The 17,179-nt window shown below is 41.5% G+C and overlaps 1 protein-coding gene across 1 annotated transcript in view; it reads left to right on the forward strand.

Moving 5' to 3' along the window:
• Positions 1 to 916: 916 nt before the first annotated feature.
• PDSS1 (prenyl (decaprenyl) diphosphate synthase, subunit 1) overlaps positions 917 to 17,179 on the forward strand; it is a 35,512-nt gene continuing 19,249 nt past the window's right edge. Inside the window, exons 1-6 of the mRNA XM_008585004.1 lie at positions 917 to 1,332; positions 2,015 to 2,135; positions 5,054 to 5,184; positions 12,233 to 12,374; positions 15,237 to 15,348; positions 15,440 to 15,549. Of these exons, the coding sequence (XP_008583226.1) occupies positions 1,268 to 1,332; positions 2,015 to 2,135; positions 5,054 to 5,184; positions 12,233 to 12,374; positions 15,237 to 15,348; positions 15,440 to 15,549 (681 nt within the window). The 5' untranslated portion in view covers positions 917 to 1,267. The remainder of the gene's footprint in view (positions 1,333 to 2,014; positions 2,136 to 5,053; positions 5,185 to 12,232; positions 12,375 to 15,236; positions 15,349 to 15,439; positions 15,550 to 17,179) is intronic.

Raw genomic sequence — 17,179 nt, forward strand, 5'->3', positions numbered from 1 at the left:
TACTTTTAACACCGTGGTTTATGTGCTTCCAAACCCTAGTCTGTGTGTGTGTGTTTTATTTTTGTGTGTGTATATACAAGGGTACTTCAAAGAGTTCATGGAAAGATTAGTACTATCTTTCAGTCCTATTTTTCTATGAACTTTTTGTAGTACCCTCATTTAAATTTTTAGTAGAATCATATAATGCACACAGTTCTGTAGGTGCTTTTTTTCTTTGATACATTGTAAATATATCTGCATAGCAGTTTTTCAAACTTAACTTTTCTGGATCTCAATTTCCCCAACTGTATAAAAGCAAGTAGTTGTGAGGATCAAATGAAATAATGGTGTAAAGACATGTAATGGTTGTAAGACTTTATTACTAATAGAGCTGATTAGTTGTATTTTTGTTGTGTGAAATTTGCCCTTTTCGTCAAAATCCTTTCTTCAAATAAGAAAGGGTTCTATATAAAAACGCTTATCACGTTAGATTGGTAAATTAGTAACTTTTGAAACGCTTGTATCTCTGAATTCTTTAAGATTGGCAGTCTGTGTCTTTGGGTCCCCTGTGCTGTCACAATTCTTGGCCCATAATAGTGCTCAGTAATTATTGGAATTTATATTTGTTACCATGTCTGAATCTTGTAGAAGTGGTCTATTGTGGTTCTTCGACCTCTGATTAAGTTAATATTATCAAAATATGCTGCTGAGGTTGGTTGTTTTTTAATACTACTTTTTAAGAAATATCATTTCCAAAGTATGTTAGGAATAGTGGCTTAAAATAGGCAATGTTTGTATAAATGTAAATTCCTTCCCCAATATTGAATTTTTTTTTTTCTTTTCACCATCTGGTAGGGTGCTTTTGGGATTTTGATTATTTGTTTTATACTGATTTAAGAATTTTAAAGCATGGAAATAATACTAATCTTTACTATTCTTTGGCCAATCTTAGTTAAATGGAAATAAATTGTTTTAAAACTACTCAGGTCTGGAAGGAAAGATATCTATATGGAAACTGGCTTTGTTTGGGGGAAGGAATGGATTATAGATGTTTTCTATTTTCTGCTTTTTTCATATTTATATTTTCTGTAATGACAAGTATTGCTTTTGTAATAAGGAAAGGAAGCTTTAAATTATCCTATTTCTAAAGTTTGTGATCTACCTATAAATAGGTGATTAAAAGATAAAGATTATATTTGTTATGAATTCTGTGAGTTTTTATTATCCAATGTTATGAATAAGTCTTTAAGGAATATTCTTAAAGTTTCTTGATGTTTTTATTTTATAGATGCCATATTTTAATCTTGTGAAGAGTTTAACATCCGCTTTTCCATATGTATATAGTATATCACGGTAAGTTTATAATCCATAGTTCAGTTACTAAATTATTAATCATATTGCCAGTAAATTTCTTCTAAATTGTGGTGAACTCGGCCAACAAATTTAATACGTTGTTTAACTGTCACAGTATTTGCTGTATGTGATCTCTGCCTTTTCAAACAATAGGAATATAATAAAATTTGAACTCAATACAGAACACAATGAATATAGTTTAGTCTTTCTTTGATTTTGTGAGTTCTCCAGGTCCTGTTTATAAAAATGATCTGTTAATGTATCATTACACAAAAACAAAATTCTGTATGCCTTTCTAAATTATAATGACCTTTTTGGATTCATGCTTAATTTCTAGTATTTAGGCTTAATTTTCCATCATCTGACTCTACTACATATTTATGTATATGTGTATAATGTTTACTTAAAAATGAAGTCATGGGCTGGCCTGGTGGCGCACTGCTACAGTGCGCCGCTTGGGAGCGCGGCGGCGCTCCCGCCGAGGGTTCGGATCCCACATACAGACCGGTTCCCGCTCACTGGCTGAGCGAGGTGTGGGCGCAACACCGAGGGTTGCAATCCCATTGCCGGTTCCGGTCCGGTCTGGGCGCGACACTGAGGGTTGTGATCCGTTGCCGGTCACGAAAAAAGACAAAAAGGAAAAAAAAAAAAATGAAGTCATGTACATTTCTGCTTATCCCAGGTTTTATCACACAACACCGGCAGTGTGCTGTTGTAGCAAAACACAGAGCGGTGAGAAATACACCGATCCTTTCAAACTTGGGAGGAGAGATTTGAAAGGTCTGTATGAGGACATTAGAAAGGTATGTTTTTTTAATTCTGCTGTGAAGTAATGATTTAGTTTACTAAAACCTAGTAAAGTGTTAGAATTATGAAAAAACTGTGCAGGTCTTCAGATACGTACGATGCCATTGCAAACTTGACTTGTGTTGATCCATTTCCAAATGTGTCTCGAGCAACAATCACGTCCAGCCTGGTGCTGGGCAGTAATGGAGAGCGCCACGCAGGTTACTGTCCAGAAGGAGGTCATGGCAGAGTTGGGAACGGGAGACATATGTTTGTCCAGTGAGTTATCTAGCCTTTCCTGTTCATATCCATCCCATCTCATTCTGAATGGCATTGCCACACTGCCCCAAATGTGGGTTCCTTTATTTAACTCTTTCCCCCAAACTTGCAGTGGCTCCCAGCCTCACGTGGATTCTGAAATGCTGCCCGGAAATGTTCACATGCCCCTGGTCTGCCTCTTCCCCCATCAGTTTCGCTGGTTCATGTCCTCATGCAACACCACTCCTGTGTAATAGGCACCGTAGAGACTTTGGAGGGAGAAGTCACTTGGTTCCTGCGCTGTTGCCGTTGACACACCTGTCTGCACCTTCTGCCGTGCATGCCTTCTTTCCCCCCACCTCAGTGACATAATGTCCCCTCCTTTCTAGGGGTAGCCCCTTTACCTGTGTTTAAGCCCCTTCCCTTTGCCGCCTCCCCAGTTCCTTAGGAACTGGTCAGCAGTTGGCCACTCCCTGTCCCTTATCTGCAAGCCCTCCCCTGTCCTTGTATCCCTCGTGTCCATTCCAGGGCTCCAGCTCTTCATCTCCTGTTTTGAAAGGCCCCTCCCCGGCCCCATGTGTCACTTCCTCCCTCCCATTAGACCCTCACATTTACTCCACTGTGCGCTGTGGCTTCCTTTCCAGCCTCTCCTCTGAAACTGCCTTTGCCCAGGTCACCGTAGCTGCCTTTCACTAAACCCAGTGGACACTCTCTGGTCTTCATCTTCCTTGACTTTCTGAACAGTGGACACTGTTGGCCATTCCCCCTCCTTGAAACTCAGTTCCCGTGGCTTCCACACTTTTCCTTCTCCTCCTACTTCTTTGGCTGTTCAGCTTATCACCTCCATCCCACCCCGTTTAATTTTGGTTTTGCTGCTCCCTGCAGTTTTGTTGATCCCCCCTCTCTCTGTGTCCTCTCTACACCGAGTTCCAAAGACTCCAAATAATATCTCTGCTCCAGATTGAGTTGTCTCTCCTAAGCCCATCTAGCAACGGCTTCCCCAGCAACTCCATGGAGTGTCCACGTCTATTTCAAACCTAGCATATCTGAAACTCTACTTTTCCCCCATGAATTGTTTTCGCGCCTGCTTTCCCTGTTGTTTAAAGGTACCACTCAGGAAACTGGAGTGATCCTTGACTTGCCTCTTTCCTTCACCATCCGTGTTCTTCGAGTCGGTCCCCACAGACCTAAGTTAGGCCACTCCCCTGTCCCTTGTCCTTTCATTCTTGCTTTTCTCCACCCATCTCAGCCTGAGCCACAGCATCCCCCTTTGGGCTCCCAGGGCGCTCTGGTCACCTCGGTGACGGCAGCCATCACACTCTGTTGTGTTAACTGGAATTCTTGCTTTCCTTCTCCCCATCTAGCCCCTGCGCTCCTTGCAGGCAAGGGGTTGTGTTGTTCTCTGTGTTTCTTACAGTGCTTGGCACCAACTCAGTAAGGTAGTGAATTAATGACGGTCCACTGTGCATGTTCATTTGAGCCCAGCCGAGGGTCCGTTCCTGGCTCCTACTCCTTCCAGGGGATAAGCTTGGCTTGGGTCAAGCACGTCCCCAAGTGCACATGGACAAACACACACCCATCACCTGGAAGGCTCTCCCTCCTCTTCATGAATCAAAATCCTACTCATCCTTCTGAGCCCAGCACAGAGCATTTCTTTCACGAAATAGTCAGTTTTTCTTTTTTTTTTTTTTGTGACGGGTAAGAGGATCACAACCCTTGGCTTGGTCATCCTTCTGAGCCCAGCACAGAGCATTTCTTTCACGAAATAGTCAGTTTTTCTTTTTTTTGTGTGTGACGGGTAAGGGGATCACAACCCTTGGCTTGATGTCGTTCGCACCACGCTCAGCCAGTGAGCGCACCAGCGATCCCTATATAGGATCCGAACCCGCGGCGGGAGCGCCACTATGCTCCCAGCGCCGCACTCTCCCGAGTGAGCCACGGGGCCGGCCCAAAATAGTCAGTTTTTCTAGCTTGCACTGATCTCTTCCTCCTCTGAACTTTCGATGTATTTCACACACATCATTGTTCAGGCCACCAGTGTATTATTCATCAGCTGTTTCACGCTTTTTTAAAAATGTTCACCTCCCCAGCTCGATTGTAAGCTCCTTGCAGTCAGGCCAGCCATGACTTACACTTCCTCTGTCAACCTTTGCAGTGTCTTTTGCTCTATAAAGGCCAAACCAGACTTACCGGCCCCTGCGTCTTCTCACCAGCTGCCATCTTGTCTGTCTTTCTGCCCCTAATACGCAGCTTTCTTCCCTACCCAGGACAGCCACTGGCTTGGCCACACTCCCCATCCTTCTCCTCTGCCCTCCACTGTCCAAGCTGGTAACCAGCCCCTTCCTTTCTCTCTCCAGCCGTCACTAGCACAGGGACACCTAGTGCGTCCTTCCCCTCCTGCTATCTCTTGGAGCTATCTGCCATCTGATGCTGCCAGGGGGTGGGGCAGGTGGTAGTACCTGCCCTACCACTTAGGCCACTCAAGGGGGTCAAGTCGGGCACTGTTTGTGTTCCAGCCTGTGGGGCAGCCAGCATTGTAGCCCTGCAGTGTTTGGAGGCTTGAGTGTTGAATTTCTCAGTTGAAAGGAATACACTGAAATCAAACCAAAGTTTTGTAAAAGAAATCCTGTTGACTTACGGGATGATGCCATTTTGACACAGAGAAACTTTGTTTCAGGAACTGCTCATATCTACAACAGAACTTAAGGAAATGTCTGAGTACTACTTTGATGGAAAAGGAAAAGCCTTTCGACCAGTTATTGTGGTACTAATGGCCCGAGCATGTAATATTCATCATAATAATTCCCGGTGAGTTCTTTCTTTCATTCCTCTGTCGTTTTTGTATTTGGGACATTTTTCTTCCCAGGGTTCCCATTTTGTTTCCCATTTCAGATGTTGCATATATCTAAGAATTTACTTTATGATGTGTAGATTCTGACATTGAGTCACTAAAGTCACTGTGGAATCTAGGTTGGCATCTTCCTTTTCCAGACTTTTTAATGTCCATTAAAGAACAACTTCAGTTGCAAATTAACATTTTAGAAAAATTTTAAAAGCTCAATTTAGTTTTCTTGTTAGGAAGTAAAGAGTGCCAGGATTTGTAAATACATTTAGTCATCATGTATATGGGGTGGTTGGTCCAAAGGTTGGTTGTTCTAAAACAGTGAGCTGCTCCATCCTTCGGGGCAGCACACGCACACGCCCTGGCGCGCCTGCCTTCCCATGACCTTCTGAATTGTGCACAAGACATTGTCACTGTTGGTCCTCAACTGGTATGTTTGGAATATATTTAAAATTTAGAAGTATTAAAACAACTGCAGCATTTTACTATTAACAGAAATCTTAAAAGGAGGAAGAGTTCCCCCATTACCACATGCCGCCATCTTCCTCATTCCCACTTGCCCTCCATTCTGGGACTCGGTTGTTCAGTGTATATAATTTCGTCTTCTGCTTTGTTTACTTGCCATTGTAAACTCTTTACCAGGTTGCTGAAGTATCTTCCTAATTACATCACCTAATCTCATGATGAGGATTCCAATAGACTATAACGTACTAATACATTTCCCTAGTGTTGAATGTTTGTATTTCCTTTTCCCAGTAGATACTACTTAAAGGAGTGCCTAACATTTGTCAGCACTGAATTGCACGATGCTGTAAAAACAAGCGTCAGATATTGCTTCTCAGAAGATACCCGCAGCCTGCTGTGCCCCTCCGTGTCCAGCATGTTAAACATGCTCAGGGTTGCCTTTCACTTAACCTGGGGCTTTCAATGTATTGAAAGCTCACAGTGTATTTCGAGCAAGCGGTAAAATCTCTGGCAGTGGCTTTTTAACCATCATCAAGACGATTTTCACTTTACTGGAAGGCAGAGCAGCAGGAATCCTTCTTCTGTACCAGGCTTGAAGTACATCCCATGTGGTCTAGAGCAATTTCTCTGCCTCAGCACTACTGACATTTGGGGCCAGATCATTCTTGGTTGCGGGGCGAGGAGGGCGCTGTCCTGTGCACTGTAGGATATTTAGCAGCATCCCCCGCCTGTACCCACTAGATGTCCTCAGTTGGTAACAACCAAAAATGTCCCCAGACATTGCCAAATGTCTCCTAGGGCACAAAATCATCTCTGCTTAGAACCACTGGTCTAGAGAGGGAGGGTTTATATTCTTTATTTCTAAGATTAATACATAATACAGGTTATTACCCTCAGAGATAACATGGGAAGGAAAATATTCTTCACTGCTTTAAATCCTCTCAGCCATTATTCCCGAAGTTTTTTTAATTTGCCTTATTGAAACTGTGTAAACTGTTTGCTACAGAAAACATGGGAGAATATAACACAGAAAGGCATTGCTAGTTTAAATTGTAAGTCAAATACCGCCCCCTCCAGGGGATGCTGGAGCTGCGGCTTCATCTCCCCGTAAGTGACCACAGTAGGGCTTATTAAAGTCATAGCGCAGAGGCAGCGTCTGCCCTGGGGACATGAGTTGTGATTGTGTTGTGCATTTGGGTGGTACAGCACCCCAACAATAGTACCTTCCAATCCCCAGCTTCTTGAGAAGACTTGCTTCCTAAGCAAGTCTTTTACCCCCTTTTGTGTGTGTGTGTGTGGCTGGCAGCTGGCCTGACGCTGGTGTTATCAACAACATGCTTTAAGCAACTGAGCTAACTGACCCCTAAGGACCCTTTTGGATCTGGCTCTACATGGGCTAAACATCCAGCTGTTAGAGCAAGAAGGGGTGGGAGGCTTCTGGCAAGCTGGGCCATTCGTGATCTTGCTTGCTGAGAAAGGCTTAGAGCAATCTGGGAAAATGGTAGCTAAGGGTTCAGGAGCAGGACCACATAGCCCCTGCTTTTCAGCCATTGCCACAAGAGGTGTCCTCCAGCCCCAGTGGCACCAGAACCTGTTCCTGTACTTGACATGTTGCTGGGTGATGACAGCATAATTGAGAGAGGCCACTTTATCATTTGATAATCAAAGCTGAACAAGAGGTGTCCTCCAGCCCCAGTGGCACCAGAACCTGTTCCTGTACTTGACATGTTGCTGGGCGGTGACAGCATAATTGAGAGAGGCCACTTTATCATTTGATAATCAAAGCTGAACGGCTGATTTGGGCTTATTAGACATCATCATCTTGCTTCCGGGCTTCGTGTTAAATAGGTTAATTGCTATCTTGAAGGGGATTTTAGACAACAGAATAGAACAAATATCTTAAGAAGTAGAGGAGGGAGAAACTACTTTTTGTTGATTTTTCTTTTTTTCCCTTATCAAGCTTTTCAGGTGTTCATTAAATGGTCCCTGCTAGTTACTTTACTGGGAGTTCTTAACCTGAGGTCCATGGGAGTTGTGGGAGTCTGTGAACCTCTTGAAACCATATGTAAAATTTTTTGTGTATTTGCATTTTTCTGGGGAAGGGCTTACAATATATTCTCAAAGGGTAGTATGGCCCTGAGAAGCTTGAGATCGAGTCTTTATGCTTCCTCTCTGTATCCTGATAGCCGCAGCCCCTGGGTGAGTAGGGTAAGAATGCTTGCTCAAAATGACTTAGACTTGAAGTGGCCAAAAAACAGAGTTGGGGTAGGTTCTGAGATGTGCCGGTGGCCCCAGATCCCCCTCCAATGAAGGACTTTGCCCCGGCTGCGGTACCAGGTATTGATGGTACCTGTTGGCCTTCAGTTCTCAGCCCCTTCAAGGATTGCCTCAACTGCAAAGAATCCTGTCACCTTAGGCTGTGCCCCTTCTCGAGCCAGCCACATCCAGAGCACCCTGGAGGGTGTCCGAGGCTTTCCATGGGTCTGCGTTGCAGACCAGCTTCTGTACCGAGTCCTGTTTGCTCCCTCCCTTCCTCACTGTCTCAGGTTTTGGTCCCAAGGCCATTCCTGAGTCAACATCCTGTATGTTAAACTGTATCTCAGAGTCTGCTTCCTGGAGAACCTAACTTGCAACAGTGTAGCCAAGCCCAAACTAACTATACACTAGGACTCATTTTATTAAAGAATCCAGATCAAAAAAGAGCTTTCAAATAAATAGATTTCTATAAATTTGCTCTCCTCGTGAATATAGCACAGCGATGGTGTCTACATCTTTCTCAGACAAGCCACACCTGTCCTGCTCAGCAACCTCACTGAAGGGACCTATTGTCATTGATCTTGACACCATCCATTCCTGTGTGAAACCCTTCCAGCACCGGAAAGTGAATGTCATTGCCACCCATCAGGATAATGGGACTGCCCCAGTGATGTTGTGCACAGATCTATTGATCTTGATTGGGCAGATAGCCAAGTGACATTGAATCCCACTCATCTGGTTTTCAAAGCTGGACTAGATGAATAGATGGTCAGATCAGAAGACACAGTTGTCATATTAGTTAATAGGTCCAGGTGTGATAAAAATCTTATATTCAGAGGAGATGACTTTTAGTGTTCCTGGAGACAAAGGAGATTACAAAAGCCTATTCTGGGAAGGCTGTAACAAAACAGTCATTACAGCACCCACTCACTTGAATGATTCCCAGAGTCAGGCTGCTGGCGTTTCTGGAGACATTCCTGCCTTCTGGGTGTTCGAGTCATTGAGCCAGCTACTACCGCTGTTTCATTGGTGAATTCAAGTTCAAGCTTAAGAACTTCAGTGAGAGCCAGAGGGCTGGGGGGCCTGTGAACATGGCATGTTCTTCCGTCATCCACAACACCAGGATGAGGCTGATTCTGTTTGAGAAGGGATCAACAGTGCTTTCATAACCCATGCCCCTAATGAAAGCATGCTGTAACTGTGCTTTCATTACCCATGACCTGGATCCCATGGAGAAAGCCCTGCACAGAGCCACCCTGGATAAGTCGCAGATCCAGGATATGTCATGGGGGCTCACTGTCCACATATCCCATGATTTAGAAGCTTCCGTAGTGCTTCTTTGGTGGCAAGAAAATAAATAATAGTGTGAACCCTGCGTCATTTATGATGCAGGTTTGTAGGCATCCTTTTTATCTGGAGATAAATCTGAAAATATACAGGAGTTGCTGCTTTTGGATGTCAGTTCCTTTCTCTTGATATTAAACTGCTAATGAATCTATGACTGTTATGATCAAGCTTAAAAAAGAAAATGCCATTCTCACCAAAGAGAGAAAGACTTCACTGAGCCTGGGGTGCTCGTTTAGGTTGATGAAGGTGAGTGGGCAGGGACCAGGGATCATGGCCTGAAAGTTTGAGCCCACGGGGGTCTCTCCTGCACTCTGCTACTCCTTAGATTGAGGAACCTTTGATGTTGATGCCGATAGCATCTTCCCAAACTGGGGTTTTACTTGTAATTTGTTTAAGACTTCACACTACATATTAATATGAATGGAGAAAAAATATTTTTTTTAAATCACATAAGCTAGGTGAAGCGTATGTGGGGGGAGTCATTATATTATTCCATCTATTTTATGTATGTTTAGAATTCTTCGTTATAAAACATAAATTTTTTTAATCTAATAAGGGGGAGGGATGTCCTGAGGGGCTTGCTGAATAACAGCACACTCTTGCAGATGTGAAGTTCAGAGGACCTAGCCCCCTTTGAAGATTAAGGGCCTCTCTTTCTCGTGCCACCTTGCCTGTCACCTCTCCCAGTAACTGGGAACGTGTGGCAGCTATTTCACAGTAGGAAGTAGAAATGTGCCCAGCTTTTTGAAAGCATGACTCAGCTTGACACTTTGAAGATTTTTATCTTAAAAATAGTGTGGTATTTTTCTGTCATCTGTAAATTTTGGTCATCTCTCCCACCATTATGCTATGTGATGGAGAAGTAGTGCGCAGCTATTTCACAGTAGGAAGTAGAAATGTGCCCAGCTTTTTGAAAGCATGACTCAGCTTGGCACTTTGAAGATTTTTATCTTAAAAATAGTGTGGGATTTTTCTGTCATCTGTAAATTTTGGTCATCTCTCCCACCATTATGCTATGTGATGGAGAAGTAGTGGCTGAATTTTCTAGATAGAATGATGCACATAATGCCTAAATGTGTAGGAAAAAAATACATAGGTAAAATTATAAAGTATTTAAACTATGATGTTTATTCTATGTAGAGGCTATATCCCAATGCCAAATAACATTCTTAGTAAGAATACTGATTTTCATCAGTCAATAATTTAGCCATGCAAAATGACATTTTTATATGCCTATGTAGTAGTCTATGAAATTTCAAAATATTTGAAGGAATCTTTGTTTTAATATCTTCAAATTACAAAAAAACTCTAGTGTCTCAGTGAGCACTGCCATTTTACTGCAGCTCCAGCAGGAGCCCCTGTCTGCTGACATAATTTGTGATAATGGATGTGGTGCCCAGCTTCTGAATGCTTGTGAAAGGCTAGGGGCCTTAACAGTTGTTTTAAGGTAAGTTCTGCTACTAACTAGTTGACAGTGTGTATTTTATTAGACTGAAATTCAGTTGAAAATATTCTAAAATGGCCTTTACATTAAAAAACCAACTGTAAAAGTCTACATCTTTTCCTGTGCATTCAACTCAAAGAAGACAGGGCCTAGTAAAGTTCCCTGGAAAAATATTTAAGCTTCCTAATATAAGGTCCAAGTGTCTCACTGAGGGATTCAGAGCAAGTTCTTGAAAGCCATCTGAAGCTCTCTTTTCTTTATTGAAGTGGTTTTATTGCTTTTGCTTTACTTCTTACCCCTTGGAAGAATCTGCTGTGATCTGGAAGTCAAGAACTGTTATAATTGTAAAATATTAATAATAATGAGCAGCACTTTACAATTGATTTCTGGGCTGAAAGCTGTTGGAAGTTTCTGAGATTTAGTTAGGTAGGAGGAGCCGGCAAGGCATCATATCTTAAAATGGTATTTAAAGCAACATGGGAAGATATTCTCATGCTGATTTAGTGTCTGTACTTAAATTTCGGCATCTTTCATGGTTATACTTCAATTTTCATTACATTCTGCTGGGTCTGAGGAATTAGAATGAGACTACTTTGTGCAGGTGTGCAGATTAGATTTTTAAAGAAAAAGTCATATTTTAATATACCTCTCCTTTTTCTCCCCTCTGAAGATATAACTCGATGATGTTTGAAAAGTAAGCTACTGGTATACGTGAAGCACTTGGTTAGTGTGTGTTTAAGTCAGGCATATGTTTTAGGTTCCAAAAATTCAGTTGGTTATTTCCCCAATTTGATTTTCTTGAAATTTAGTTTTTAAAAATTCCAGTTGATGATGGTGATAATGATGATTATTAAAAAGGAATTGGGGCCATTCCCTTTTAACTGTAAAATTAACATCTGTGTATTTTCTTGAGAGTGCTTATCCTGTAGTTTGTTAAACTTGGGAATTAGTTAAGATTTCTAATGCAAAGGTTAAATATGAATTGGAAGAAAGTTTTTACAAACATTCTATCTGGTTATGATTTTGTCATACTAAATATTTAATTTAAGACAGTATTAAAAACTTTGAACAGAGTGACAGTTGGTTCTTTAATATGCTCTTTAAAATGCTGCTCACCTATCTTCCCTATCCACACCTGAAGTTTAATTGTAACCTGATTATAAACTTGAACAACTGACAAAGACCACCACTATAAGACATAACAATGATTCTGCTGCCCAATAGCCAGACTTCTGAAATGTTTACCCTTTTTTTGCTTATTATACAAATTCTGTGTCTTAATGTGGAATCCTTAAAATACAATCTTGGCAGGGTCTTGTGCATTTTTAAAATGTTCTCTAAATGATAGAAATGGCTCTGTAGGGAAGCCAAAGTTTTTATACAGTTTCTCTTAGAGAAATAAAATTCTTTATCCTAGATCCGATGTCCAGTTTTCACAAGGTGATTGCTGAGAAGGTTCTAGGCGGCGTCTCTGTTAAAAAGCATTGCTTTCTGTTAATTAGAGATGTGCAAGCCAACCAGCGCTCCATAGCCTTAATTGCAGAAATGATCCACACTGCTAGTCTGGTTCACGATGACGTTATTGATGATGCAAGTTCTCGAAGAGGAAAACACACAGTTAATAAGATCTGGGGTGAAAAGAAGGTATGGTTTTTTTGGTTTTTAAAAATCTTTCTTACCAAATCACATGCTTTTTGGATCGCTTTTGTTTTTCAGATTGGTCTCATTAAAAAGTAAATCATGCTTGCTCAAATGTGATCTTCTAAATTTCAAAAAAAGTACTCATGTCTGTATACAGATATTTGATAGATAACAGAAAATATCATAGAAAAATAAACTCAGTATTTCTGGTTGTTCACAATTTCATATAGAATTCCTTTTGGTTATAAGGAGAGGAACTTCATGGGTATCCAAAAAGTGTATTTCATAAGAAATACACATTTTAATTTTGGGCTCAGATTACCAAGATTCAGTTTAATTCCTTAAACATTTATTGATTGACTATACCATGTGTAAGAGTATAAAGGACAAATAAATAAAAAACAAGAAAAAGAAAAAAAAACCACAGATATACTACTGGTCTACCATGAAAATTTTACCTTTTTAAATAGAGGATCTATAATTGGGTTTGGTTCATATATGGATATGAGGGTATTTCAACAAGTTCATGGAAAAATAGAATAAAAGATAATACAAATCTTTCCATGAACTTGTTGAAGTACCCTCCTATTTAAAACCATATTTCCATACTATTTTATTAGCATTCCTTGAACAGAGTGTGCAAAATAGGGACCTTTGTTTGAGGGTGTATAAATGACGGGTGGAAGACAGAATAAAGTGGAACAAAGGGAAATGCACGTGTGCAGGCGTTTTGAGAGCAGGCGTCCACCACCACACACGTGCTCCAGTGACCGACGACGTGGCCAGTTGAAGAGCAGACAGAAAGTTTATACAGACATAACTCACCCCCTCGCACCTTCCCCTCCTCACATACTTATAGTGCCTGGTTCCCTCCGGTTAAACAACTGTCCTATGGAAATACATGTCCATTGGTATTCTCGCATGCTGATTTTACTTTCACATAAACGACTTTGTTGTGAAGTCGAGTTCTGCAATTTCATTTATATGTCTTTTATTTCAAATTTTAGACTAAAAGGTTTTATGTCCTACTGATAGAATTCTGTACATCAGAATGTTGGCAAAAGAGGATGGTGTTTTGTTTGGGAGAGGACATGGGTCACTTTTAAGACACGTCCCTGCAATCAACTGTTTTCAGGCAGGGCTAGACCTAAAGCCTCACTTGGAGCCCTTGGGCAGGGGAGGAGGCTCAAGAGAACCAATTATGGTCTTCTCCTTGCCTAGTCCCCTTGGGTGTCTGCCCCTGCTGTTGGGGGCCGCTTTCTGAGTGCAGGTAAAAGGCTACATTTGCCGTGGTCACCTGCCGCTTTCAGCTAGGAGAGTGGTCTCAGTTCAAGTCCACCTGCCACTTTGCTCCCTTTTTCTGCCTCTGAACCACAACTGATACATTACAAATTCAAAAATCCCTTCACACAGTGCTCTCTCCATGACCCCTTGTTCCCACTGGCCTGGGTTTCCCTGGCCATCCAGTCTTGTGGCTTCAGATTCATATGCTGGAACCTTTTGGCCTGAGATTAAAGAGGTGAAGGCCTAGGGGTTCTGAGCCCTGAGCTGCCGATGATGTAAGGGGTGGATGAGTGGGTATAAGTGTGTACATATGTATCACAATGTGTGTAATGACTTCATAAGTGCACACCTATATCAGGATATCTTATATAATATGTATATTACATAAAATGATTAATTGGTAAACATAAACTGAACATTATTTTTTTTTTTGTCCTTTTTGAGACCGGCCGCACCGCGCTCAGCCAGTGAGCGCACCGGCCATCCCTATATAGGATCCGAACCCGCGGCGGGAGCGCCGCTGCACTCCCAGCGCCGCACTCTCCGGAATGCGCCACGGGCTCGGCCCAACATCATTATTTTAGATACTAGAGAACTAACAGACAATAAATACCTAAAATGGTTGTTGAAAATTCTGTGAAATAAAATTTCCATGAATTGTATCTAGCATTTGTGACTAATTACTGTAGAACATAATGACAGGTGCATATCTTTAAATATGCAAATTAACATGGATATATAGTGTATTTGATTATAGCATATAATTCAACCATGTGTAATTTATTATTAGTTGCTAATACAGTATGCACATCTGCTCACAATCTAAAGACTAGGAAAATATTGATTACCTAGTGTTCAGTGAAAAAAAATGTTTTATCTGGAAACGAGGGGCAATGTGCAAAGAGCATTGAACTTGGAGCCAAGATTACTTGGTTTAGTTCTTATGGAGAAAAATATGTGTTGTGCTGTGCGCTTAAGTACCAGTCCGTGTCTTGCAAGAATATGGTGAATAGGACGTCACTGATTGGGACACAAAGTGCCATGTCAGCAGTGTGCACAGCGTCTGGCACTCACACAGGAGGGAGGCATCTGATCAGACCAAGGGATCAGGGGAGACTTCCTGGAGGTGGCATCTGAGCTAATTATGCAAACGAGTACACTAAGTGAAAAAGGGGAAGGACCTTTTGAGCAGAAGGAACAGTAATTGGAAAGGCACAACAGCATGGTTTGAGGGAAAAGCTAACGGGTCAGTGTAGCTAAACCGAATGAAGGCTGCTGCATTTTGTGGGGTCTGGGGGTGAAGCCAGAGGGTAGGCTGCTCTCCTCCAGGCATGTGTTTCTTCCGCTGTGAACTGGGGAGATGGACAATGTAGTATCTGAGAGCCAGTTTGGCCCTACAGCGTCGCACATCTGTAACTGATGATTACGGTAATCCTGCTGAGGAAGAGGATGGGAAGAAACTTACAGCAACGGTGACCCCTCTGTCACCTTCTGTATTTACCGTCTGACAAGTCAGCTTTGTCCTTGACTCCATTGCTCTGATTTCTTTTCTCTGGACATTTGTTTTCTTTCTTTTTCTAGGCTGTTCTTGCTGGAGATTTAATTCTTTCTGCAGCATCTATAGCTCTGGCACGAATCGGAAATACAACTGTTATATCTATTTTAACCCAAGTTATTGAAGATTTGGTGCGTGGTAGGTTGATTCTGACTTTTCTTCTTTTTTATTCAATTCTGGTATTTAGCCAGGTAATAAAACTATCTCATATGACCCTTTTCCTTTACAGGTGAATTTCTTCAGCTAGGGTCAAAAGAAAATGAGAATGAAAGATTTGCACACTACCTTGAAAAGACCTTCAAGAAGACTGCAAGTCTGATAGCCAACAGTTGTAAAGCAGTATGTACGTTCTGTCTTTTTCCAAGTTAAAAAAAAAAAAAAAAAAAAAACCTTATAGCTCTTTGTTGGGAGCTAATTCTCCTAGAAAATATTTCACTGGAGAACCTTAAAGTAGTATCTAAAATCCCAAGAGGTCAATGAGGAAAGAATTACATCCCGAAACAACAGAGAACTTCTGTGGTTTTCCTTTTTTTTTTTTTTTTTCCTTTTTGTCTTTTTTCGTGACTGGTAATGGGATTGCAACCCTCGGTGTCGCGCCTGTACCGCGACCGGCAACGGGATCACAACCCACGGTGTCGCGCCCGCACCACGCTCAACCAGTGAGCAGACCGGTCTCTATATGGGATCCGAACCCTCGGCGGGAGCCGCCACACTCTACCGAGTGCGCCACCGGGCCGGCCCATGTGGTTTTCCTTTTTGCTATCTCCTTTTGGTATGCAGACGTTAACTTTTCATCTTTTCCTCCTAAGAATTAAATCAGAATAAGGTTTATAATATATTCCCCAGTCTAATTTCCAAACTGTAACACTTTTAACAATTTATCATAAATTTCCCTTGTGATTGTTGTCACACTATTTCTGACATTTTACATTTTAAAACTTATGAAGTTCTGTGTTCTTAAATATATTTACCTGGGGGGAAATAGCTAGTTATTAGAATGTACTAGTATTCTATATACTTTTCTAGGAATGGTAGATCTTCCCAATACTTTTACATGAAATATAAACAACCCATATTTCTTCAGAGTATAAATTGGAATGTGAACCACAACTTTTTTCTCTTGTTTTCTCCCTGGCCTTCCCTGTGTTCTCTACATATATATATTTTTTAAATCAGTTGGTTTTACTTTTAATCTGTAGACTAAAATGTGTGGTATTCATTGTTAGCCTGCAAATGAGAAATAATCTCTCCATAGACTTGTTCATCTGACCATCTCTCAGCCCAGCAGATACACAGAGACGAAACCTGGGCGAGTAGTAGGCCCATGTAATTAAAGCAACAACAGGGGAAGACCACTAAGGTCAAATGTAAATTGCTGCCATGGTACACTCGTAACATAATTACAGTTAAAGAGAACTTTTTCTCAGAACTCTCAGGTGAAAAAGACCCTTGCTGATGGTGTCTCTGTCTTGAAAAGTGTCAAGAAATGTATAATTGTGAGCCAGAAAAAGAATGAGGACAATATTTTCTCCCTAAAAAGACCTAATTGAAGCCCTAAGGAATGTGAATTATGTAGAACATGCTGGCCACAATCTCAGCTATTTTTGTCTTTTTTATTTCCAAGAAATTACAAGTGTAAAGAGAGACAGATGAAAACATGCTAGACACTGAATGCTAAATAAGAGAATGACCTATTTAAAATGGGTGCCATAAAGCTGTTACATTAATCCTTCATTGATTATCAGACCTTGGTGCCAAAATCTCCATGAAGGTCAGGATCCACCCTTTAAGGCACAGTAGTGTGTTCAGTGAAGCTTACTGATAATTTCAGAAGTTTGAGACTCCAGTTTAGAAGCACTAGCAGGTAGTGGGACTGTTGGAATTAGAAACTCTGAGAGTCACTGTCTGTGCAAAATGGACATCCCTCAGGGACAGGATGCAGCACCACATTGGAGCCAGAACAGAAATT

This window comes from Galeopterus variegatus, unplaced genomic scaffold, assembly GCF_000696425.1.
Source record: "Galeopterus variegatus unplaced genomic scaffold, G_variegatus-3.0.2 Scaffold3419, whole genome shotgun sequence".
Taxonomy (NCBI): Eukaryota; Metazoa; Chordata; class Mammalia; order Dermoptera; family Cynocephalidae; genus Galeopterus; species Galeopterus variegatus.